This window comes from Procambarus clarkii, chromosome 21, assembly GCF_040958095.1.
Source record: "Procambarus clarkii isolate CNS0578487 chromosome 21, FALCON_Pclarkii_2.0, whole genome shotgun sequence".
Lineage (NCBI taxonomy): Eukaryota > Metazoa > Arthropoda > Malacostraca > Decapoda > Cambaridae > Procambarus > Procambarus clarkii.
Genome location: NC_091170.1, coordinates 37,432,097 through 37,442,692, shown reverse-complemented (window position 1 = coordinate 37,442,692; position 10,596 = coordinate 37,432,097). Strand labels below are relative to the sequence as shown.

Genomic DNA, 10,596 nt, shown 5'->3' with positions numbered 1-10,596 from the left:
TTCACCCAGATATTCCCTTATCCTCATATAGTCCCCTTTCCTGTAGTCAGCTCTCCTTTCCCAGATCTCTTGTCCCATGGTCATAAGTTTGAATTCCATCATGTAGTCAAAGACTAGGACACAATGGTCACTGGCCCCTAGAGGTATTTCATGCTCTAAATTCTCGATATCTTCTACGTTCTGGGTGAAAATCAGGTCTAATAGGCTCGGTGCATCTCCTCCTCTTTCCCTTGTGTCTTCCTTCACATGTTGTGTCAGGAAATTCCTGTCTATAACATCTACTAATTTTGCTCCCCACGTTTCGTCCCCTCCATGGGGATTCCTTGATTCCCAATTTATCTCTCCATGATTTAGGTCCCCCATGATCAGCAGCTTCGCTCTCATTCTGTGGGCTAGTGTTGCTGCCTTCTGCAGTTCATCTATACATGCTTTGTTGTTGTCATCATACTCCTGCCTGGGTCTTCTACTGTTTGGTGGGGGATTGTAGATTACCAGGATCACAATCTTCCTCCCATCTACTGTCAGAGTTCCATGTATGAAGCTTGTGCACTCATTGGTAACTCGATTTCCCAGGTCTTCAAACTTCCATTTCCGCTTTATTAGGAGTGCTACTCCCCCTCCCTGTCTCTGTGTCCTCTCTTTTCGTATCACCTGGTACCCTTCAGGAAAGATTGCATCTGAGATCATGTCATTAATTTTAGTTTCCACAATTGCAACTATGTCAGGATCTGCTTCACTCACTCTTTCTTTTATCTCTTCTGCTTTATTAGATACCCCATCAGCATTGGTGTACCAAACCTTGAAATTCTTCATGGAAACTCTTGTACCAGAGTTCTCCCTTTCTCTGGGGGTCTGGGGGGATCTGGGGGATGTCTGGGGGGTGACTGGGGGCAGAGGGGATCTGGGGGATCTGGGGGGTGTCTGGGGGATGACTGGGGGCGGGGAGGGTCCGGGGGATGTCCGGGGGGATCCGGGGGGTGTCTGGGGGGGTCCGGGGGTGTATGGGGGGTGAAAGAGTTCAGGAGGGGGGTGTTCAGAAAGAGTGCTTGGGGGGCTACTGGGGGCTGGGCTTCTAGGAAGGTAGGTAGGAGGGTCTGGGGTAGGGTCTGGGGTAGGGCCTGGGTAGGTAGGTCTGGAGTAGGAAGGGCATACTGGGTCTGAAGATTAGGGAGGGCATAGAGGGGTTGGGAGATAGCGTAAGGTTGGGAGACAGATAGAGGTTGAGAGGTTGGGAGGGGGAAGGATAGAGGGGGTGGGGGGGACCTCCCACCTCCCTCGCAAGGGTGGGGGGTCACATGGAAGGAGAGGGGATGAGGAGGGGTGAGGGCTGGGTAGGCTTTGGGTGTTGAGGGGATGAGGTCTGGGTGGGTTCTTGGGGTTGAGGGGATGAGGTCTGGATGGGTTTTGGGGGTTGAGGGGATGAGAGCTGGGTGGGTTTTGGGGGTTGAGGGGATGAGGGCTGGACGGGTTTTGGGGGTTGAGGTGATGAGGGGGTCCTTGGAATGTGGGATGAATTTGACTCCAGTGGGGTCAGAGGGGTCAAGGGATGTGCTGGGGAGATAAGCAGGGGCGGCTGATTTGGGAAAGGGGTGACCTGAGAAGCACGTGTGAGCTGGTTAGCATGGGGTGGTTTAGCACTGGGGTGTGTAGCTGCGCTCAAATGGGAAGAGTCGTACTGTTGTTTGCTTGCTCTGTGGGCAATCTGTTCCTCCTTCGTCATGAATTTGTCAATAAATACGTTGTAGTAATTTTCGCTACCTCTGAGTAGGTGTTTGTGATGCAGTATGTAATCCACTGCCTCATCGTTAGTGAACTGTACCAGGACAGGTCGTTTCCTGTTACAGTTGTATGGTCCAATGCGTCGGTGGACTTGCACCTCATTCCCTGCCATCTGGGCTCTCATGTCTCTCAAGATCCCCTGTAGTTCCAAATCCTCAATCTCCATCCTTTCCTGCCTCGATGGTGCCCTGGCTTCAAGTAATCCATGGATTATGATTGTCCTCTTTCTCAGTTCATGGTCATGCTGGTGGCCCTCTCCCTGGCTGACCCCCACCCCTCCTACACCCGCTACTCCACCTACTACTACTCCCCCTTCCCCTGCCAAGCTTCCCTTATTCCTGCCAAATTCATTAGTAAGCCTAGATATTTCTCCTTGCCATTCTACCCTGCTCTTCCTGATTTCCTCTTGAATATAATCCATAAACTCTTGTTTGAGTCTTTGAACCTCGTCCTGTATCTTATTAAAGACTTCACTTTTAATCCCCTGGATTAGATCACCTATCCAAACATCCCTCTTCTCTACAAATTTCCCAATCATCTTCTCCACAAACCTATCTTCTTCCTCAATCATACTACTGTTGGACCTAGACACCCTTCCTGACCTAGTCATTGCTATAATGCAACCTTACCCACAGGGGTTCCAAGTATCTTACCGTCCTGCTAACACAATAGGTGAGTGAATCTCCAAGCGTCGTCCCACGTGGTGTGTGTGTGTGTGTGTGTGTGTGTGTGTGTGTGTGTGTGTGTGATTGAAAATGAAATAAGAAGAGCTGCTCACGCAAGGATTTGCTGTTAAAATTAAAAAATAACTTATTCTCTCCACATACAAGGACCCTTTCATTAAACTAATCTTAATTTAAACCATTTACATCCGCAAACTACCTCCCCCATCATAAATGTTGGTTACTCTCCATATATATAAAAACATTAAAGTTCCACTGGATTAGTTACTCATGTTTTTATCAACGGAGTTCAGTATTAAAGTCTTTTCTTAACAGAGAATTTAACATTTCTCCTGATAAGGTGTTTATCCATAAGCGTGTTGCTTGATAAGAAACTTATGATGATTTTTATCATGATTTGTGAAGACTTGTGATGATTTTCAGAGATAATGGAATTCTTCATTGACGCATCATGATAAATTTCTTTATAATATTATGTGGAGGAAGATTACTCCATAAGCTTAGTGAGTAATGTTATATAGAGGAAGATTACTCCTTAAGCTTAGTGAGTAATGTTATATAGAGGAAGATTACTCCTTAAGCTTAGTGAGTAATCGTCTCGATGTGATTAATATTTTGTGTTAATTTTTTGGAATATTTGGGCAGAAATCCAGGGCCGTGTGGCCCCTACTTTAGGACTTCTCACAGTCACCCAGCACCCTCACAGTCACTCACGGCACCCTCACAGTCACTCACGGCACCCTCACAGTCACTCACGGCACCCTCACAGTCACTCACGGCACCCTCACAGTCACTCACGGCAACCTCACAGTCACTCACGGCACCCTCACAGTCACTAACGGCAACCTCACAGTCACTCACGGCAACCTCACAGTCACTCACGGCAACCTCACAGTCACTCACGGCACCTTCACAGTCACTCACGGCACCCTCACTGTCACTCACGGCACCCTCACAGTCACTCACGGGAACCTCACAGTCACTCACGGCACCCTCACAGTCACTCACGGGAACCTCACAGTCACTCACGGCAACCTCACAGTCACTCACGGCAACCTCACAGTCACCCAGCACCCTCACAGTCACCCAGCACCCTCACAGTCACTCACGGCACCCTCACAGTCACTCACGGCAACCTCACAGTCACTGACGGCAACCTCACAGTCACCCAGCACCCTCACAGTCACCCAGCACCCTCACAGTCACTCACGGCACCCTCACAGTCACTCACGGCACCCTCACAGTCACTCACGGCACCCTCACAGTCACTCACGGCACCATACGAAAGTGGAATCATTTTTACCTTCCATGTTGACTCACGTATGGGAGCGACGCACGAATGATATTCGTTTATGCGTGTTTTGCTGATGAGTGTTCGTGGTGGAGGTACACCTCACCCGTGAGTCAGTGAGGGTGAGTCACCTCACCCGTGAGTCAGTGAGGGTGAGTCACCTCACCCGTGAGTCAGTGAGAGTGAGTCACTACACCCGTGAGTCAGTGAGAGTGAGTCACTACACCCGTTAGTCAGTGTGGGTGAGTCACCAGGCTCCCTCAGCACAAACGAGCAAGATAATCACCCAGCGAGCCGTACAAGCGGTATACGTATAATTGCCCGCGATGCTTCTCGGTCCATTAGGATCGGGCGGGCGGGCAGCGGGCACCGGTAACCGGTCTCTGAAATGTGCTCATTTGCATACCTGAAGGCCAACAGACTGGCACATGATAATATACACGCGGGAGGTGTCGGGGAGCTCCAGATGTGTCACAGTGAGCCTGTGGGTGATTTGACACCGGGGGCCCCGCTCCTAGGGTGTCAAAATATCGGGCCCCGCTCCCAGGGGTGTCAGGTTATCGGGTCCCGCTCCTAGGGTGTGTCAGGTTATCGGGTCACGCTCCTAGGGTGTGTCAGGTTATCGGGTCCCGCTCCTAGGGTGTGTCAGGTTAGTGGGCCCCGCTCCTAAGGTGTGTCAGGTTAGTGGGTCCCGCTCCTAGGGGTGTCAGGTTATCGGGTCCCGCTCCTAGGGGTGTCAGGTTATCGGGCCCCGCTCCTAGGGGTGTCAGGTTATCGGGTCCCGCTCCTAGGGGTGTCAGGTTATCGGGCCCCGCTCCTAGGGGTGTCAGGTTATCGGGCCCCGCTCCTAGGGGTGTCAGGTTATCGGGCCCCGCTCCTAGGGGTGTCAGGTTATCGGGCCCCGCTCCTAGGGTGTGTCAGGTTATCGGGTCCCGCTCCTAGGGTGTGTCAGGTTATCGGGCCCCGCTCCCAGGGGTGTCAGGTTATCGGGCCCCGCTCCCAGGGGTGTCAGGTTATCGGGCCCCGCTCCCAGGGGTGTCAGGTTATCGGGCCTCGCTCCCAGGGTGTGTCAGGTTATCGGGTCCCGCTCCTAGGGTGTGTCAGGTTATCGGGCCCCGCTCCCAGGGGTGTCAGGTTATCGGGCCCCGCTCCCAGGGTGTGTCAGGTTATCGGGTCCCGCTCCTAGGGTGTGTCAGGTTATCGGGCCCCGCTCCTAGGGTGTGTCAGGTTAGTGGGTCCCGCTCCTAGGGGTGTCAGGTTATCGGGCCCCGCTCCTAGGGGTGTGAGGTTATCGGGCCCCGCTCCTAGGGTGCTAGGTTATCGTACCCCGCTCCTAGGGTGTGTCAGGTTATCGGGCCCCGCTCCTAGGGTGCTAGGTTATCGGGCCCCGCTCCTAGGGTGCTAGGTTATCGGGCCCCGCTCCTAGGGTGCTAGGTTATCGGGCCCCGCTCCTAGGATAAAATGTCTACAACTGCGAAAACATTTTCATGAACTTTAATGTCATCGACTAAGTTTCTACTTAAAGGTAAGTCTTGTTGACATTTTCGGTCCAGTTGACCAAAGGTTACAGCAATTATCGCCACTAAAGGTGGCTGGAGGTAGAAAAGAAGAAGGGTAAGGGTGGGGGGGGGGGGTATGACAGCAGGTAGAAAGATGGTGAGGAAAAAGAATTGGAGAAGGACTGGAGGAGGAGGTGGTAGGAGGTTCTCAGGTGGTTCTCAGGTGGTTCACAGAGGTTCGCAGGAGGTCCGGCAGCCTCTCACAGGACGTTACAAAAAAGGTTCCAGACGGTAGAGGATGTGCTGTTTCTAACTAATCATTTTCTAAGGGTATTTTCATAATTAAACAGCGCAGGTAAATCAGGTGTGATATTTTTTAGATATTGACAATGTTTTCAAACCCAGACAAATATGTTAAACATAATTTTAAAAAATTAAGGGCAATTTCTTCGTACTAATTTTGTTATAATAGGTTGTGTTTTGTTACTTCAAGCTTCCAAAAAAGCTTACTGGGTAGCAAAGCTTAAACCAATTACATTAAATATTTTTAAGCTCTTCATCTAAGAACTTTCGAGTGAAAATTCGAAGAGCTCTTGAGATACTTGAAGACAAAAATAGAATGTGCTACATTATATCTGTTCACAGAGATATAATGAACATATAACAAATTTTTTGAAGCTTTCTGTAAACACTGTGTTAAAGAGAAAAATCTTCCTTAATAATTTAGATATCCAAAAATTTCCAGACATATATCATTTTCAGGCCCCATTGTGTATTTCATAGGTCACTAGATTATTATGTAATTGGTAAACAAAATCAGCTGAATTGACAATTTATGGCCAAATCAACCTATCTAAACCAGGCAATAATTTAAAGGATTTATATTAACAAACAAATTGCATATCAACAACTGCATCATGCACTTATTTGACAGCAATGGCGGTAGTGGATTTCACATTGACAGTCCAGAAGTCAGCAGGTAATACTCAAGTGTTCAAGTGCTTCTTGACCCTTTGTTATGGAGACACTGCTTTCCCCCCCTCCCTCTCCTCCCACATGTAATCTTCCTATATGTGGAAGTGTGGAAGCCTGCCTATATGTGTCTTTAAGAAGCCTTCCTAAGCCTGCCTATATGTGTGTCCTCCGCTGTACTGTACTGGTCAGTCTTCTGAAGGTGTGTTGATTGACAAGGAACTGTTCAAGTCATTTCTTATTTATTTTTTTCACTTCTTGGTTATACGATTTCACATTATTCAATACGTGTTAATGAATAATGTTGATTTGTCCGTGTTTTACACACACACACACACACACACACAAACACACACACAGTTTCGAGGTGGAAACTGAGTGCCCAAATGAGTCACAGAGATATTAGAAAGAACTTTTTTAGTGTCAGAGTGGTTGACAAATCTAATGCATTAAGCAGTGATGTGGTGGAGGCTGACTCCATACACAGTTTCAAGTGTAGATATGATAGAGCCCAATAGGCTCAGGAACCTGTACACCTGTTCATTGACAGTTGAGAGGCGGGACCAAAGAGCCAGAGCTCAACCCCCGCAAGCACAACTAGGTGAGTACAACTAGGTGAGTACACACCAGAGAGAGAGAGAGAGACAGACAGAGAGAGAGAGAGAGAGAGAGAGAGAGAGAGAGAGAGAGAGAGAGAGATAAGCAGTTACAACTCTTGCATGCAAGCTGCCCCATACTCACCAAACAAGAGAGGGAACAACAGTTACCCACTTAACTCCTTCCCCCCTCACAATATCAACAGATTAATACCAACTAAAATCATGCTAAAGTTGTAGGCAAAATTTGATTGGCTGAACCGGGAGGCAATTAACACACGACTCCTCTCGAAACACATTTTCTCCTACAAAAAAAAAAAAGACTCGTCTATACCACCCAGAAAATGACCGGTGATCAGACTAAATCCTGATTGTATTGTTGAGGGGTCACCTATATAAGCGCTTGGGGGGGGGGAGGGGCGGCGTCTGAACGGTGGCGATTGTCTGTTAGGTTTCAGGGGTAACGGACAACGGCAGAGAGGATGTTCTGTGAGCGAGGGAAAAGGGGGGGGGGATAGTTGGAGGATTTCAACGGGTGGGGGTTGGGGGGGATTCAACGATATAAAGAGTTTTACCCAGTGAGAGTTATTCTACTTTCCGGACCAGAAATTAAGAGGTCGGAGGAAGACGTGATGATGACGCTAGCATGACATGACGTGTCGTGACGCTAGCATGACGTCGTGACGTTACTTGAGTTACAGCGTGTTGAGTGCCAGAGAGTGTGCGCCACCATGTCATGGATTTCTGCGGTTTGTGTGGGAAGAAGTTAATGGAGGAACTTCGAGGCTGGAGAAGAAGTGTATGCTGGTAGAGCAGCGCTCCATAGTGAGGAGTTGAACAGTGTAGGGTAGCTACAAGTTTCTTTGTGGAGCCAGTGAAGGAGCCTCACTGATGTTGGAGTAGGACTTCGTTGTGCAGCAGATTGGGCAAACTGCAGACGTGCCTTTCCTGATTTTGGAGGACCTAGATATATGCATTGGTAGTGAGCCCCTATTAGCAGAACAGAGGATCATGTGGATACATTAATGTATGTGGAGAGTGCTTGAATGCTTATTGAACGCAGTGTAAGGTGAGAGATTGATTTCTTCTTATGTTGGGGGATACTTATGAAGATGTTCCAGGTATTTCTGCCCCAAGCAGTGAGGGTAATAGTAGGTTGTGAGCCAAGAGTTGTGCAGCCACTTGATATAAATAGTTGGTGAAGCCAGGATATGATATTGGAGTGCTACTGGAGTGCTATGATTGTGATTCTGTAAATCTTGGACAAACAGGAAAGTCCTTACAATTGTGGATGTCCCAACATGCTTATAGTATTAGAACTGCCCAAACGTCTAGTGCATTGTACCTACATACGAGTTTGTGTGATCACACTATTAAGTGGGATGGAGCGAAAAGCATTACTAATTGCGGTGGTTTCGTGGAACGGAATTTGATCGAGTCTGCCTTAATCAGTCAGTGTCCAAATTCAAATGTCTGGTGTTGACAACGGCTGTAAAACGGCCGAAACGTTCATCTTTTTTCTAATTTCTTTGTGGATTTTCCGCATATATATATATATATATATATATATATATATATATATATATATATATATATATATATATATATATATATATATATATATATATATATATATGTCGTACCTAGTAGCCAGAACGCACTTCTCAGCCTACTATACAAGGCCCGATTTGCCTAATAAGCCAAGTTTTCGTGAATTAATGTTTCTTCGACTACCTAACCTACCTAACCTAACCTAACCTAACTTTTTCGGCTACCTAACTGAACCTAACCTATAAAGATAGGTTAGGTTAGGTTAGGTAGGGTTGGTTAGGTTCGGTCATATATCTACGTTAGTTTTAACTCCAATAAAAAAAGATTGACCTCATACATAATGAAATGGGTAGCTTTATCATTTCATAAGAAAAAAATTAGAGAAAATATATTAATTCATGAAAACTTGGCTTATTAGGCAAATCGGGCCTTGCATAGTAGGCTGAGAAGCGCGTTCTGGCTACTAGGTACGACATATATATATATATATATATATATATATATATATATATATATATATATATATATATATATATATACATACATATATATATATACATACATATATATATATATATATATATATATATATATATATATATATATATATATATATATATATATATACATATATATATGTATATATATAATATATATATTATATACATAGTTCCATGATGCTCACAAGTCATGCTGGAAAGTTGGATGAAGCGTCGGGGCTCCGACCTTGGACTATCAGACATTCGTTAATTAACTGTTTAGTTAGGCCTAGAATAAGCTAGTAGGAGTGTTTGGTTAGTGTTGCCAAGTATTGGTCTGTAGTAACCCTTGGCGGCCACCCCGCCCCCAGGCAGCGGCCCGGCCTCTCCCCAAAGACACATTCATCAATTTAAACTCACTATGTATTCAGGATGTGGGTTTTGTTACAAAATATTATTATTATATAATTTCGTGTATAAATAGCCTGCGATTAGATTAGAGTAGGTGTTTATAAATAGATTATGTTGGCAATTATTTGTATATGCCAACCCGTCCTCGACTCAAGTCCATTACATCCAGCGGTCAACCCCACAGACGCATTCATAAATTTTAACATGCTGTTCATTCAAAACGGGAATTTTCTCAAGTATAAATTAATATTATAATATATTAGCATATTGTGTATATATAGGCATAGGTTAGGTTAGGTATTTAGGTTCTGTTGGCGATTATTTGTATTTGTAGTACGTGGGTGAAGCATTTACAGCGTTGTGGTTCGAACAAAAGTCGTCAGTGAAGCACTTGTTCCGGAAGTGTTCGGACGCCATCAGTTGTGTGTAAACCGTATTTCTTTCATAAACGGGGTTTGGCGGGTGCTGGGAATCGCTTTTGGCCTTTGTTGATGAGGACGGGCTGAATCCTTCCCGGCCAGGATACAAACCTGGGTCAAATCACTTGCGAAGCGCGGGGTGAGTGTGTTACTGCTGCGCCACTGGAGAGTTGTGAGGCACATGAAATATTGGAGACTCCTGGTTCAACCTGGACGAGGAGCGGACGTGTGGACGGCTCCTCCGCCTGGGAGCCCCAGGATCACCTTCTGGTTCACGATTTTGGTTTTGCTCCCCTGTGTGGGGCGGGCCGGTGCTTGTCGCCCTGGGGGACTCCTGGGGCGGGCCGGTGCTTGTCGCCCTGGGAGACTCCGGGGGCGGGCCGGTGCTTGTCGCCCTGGGGGACTCCTGGGGCGGGCCGGTGATTGTCGCCCTGGGGGACTCCTGGGGCGGGCCGGTGCTTGTCGCCCTGGGGGACTCCTGGGGCGGGCCGGTGCTTGTCGCCCTGGGGGACGCCTGGGGCGGGCCGGTGCTTGTCGCCCTGGGGGACTCCTGGGGATCCCCATTCATATGCCTGTCTGTGTGTTTAATGGCCGCGAGGCACATTACTTTCTGGTAATACGCGTCATTCGTTTCGTCATTAGGCTTTGTGATTAACCCTTTACGGGTACGGCGGGGCGCATCCGCTCCCACCAGCGTCGTCGCCCCTTAATTCACAACAATAACAATAACATGAAATGTTGTTTGTTTGTTTTAGATTCGGCTACTGGGAACAGAACGTTCCAAGTAGCACGGGTTATGGTGAGCCCGTGGTGGACATACCTGGCATAGGAACGGGGATGTATGTTCTGTCATGTGAAAAAGTTTTATATTCTTAAACAAAAGGGAGCGACTGTGTGGATTGTTGGCTTCACCATC

General features: G+C 47.3%; 1 protein-coding gene across 1 annotated transcript; it reads right to left on the bottom strand.

Annotated features, from left to right (window-relative positions):
- Positions 1-9,828: 9,828 nt before the first annotated feature.
- LOC138367266 (serine-rich 25 kDa antigen protein-like) lies at positions 9,829-10,248 on the bottom strand. The gene has a single exon (XM_069328681.1). The coding sequence runs from the start codon at positions 10,246-10,248 to the stop codon at positions 9,829-9,831; it is 420 nt and encodes a 139-aa protein (XP_069184782.1).
- Between the last annotated feature and the right edge of the window lie 348 nt (positions 10,249-10,596).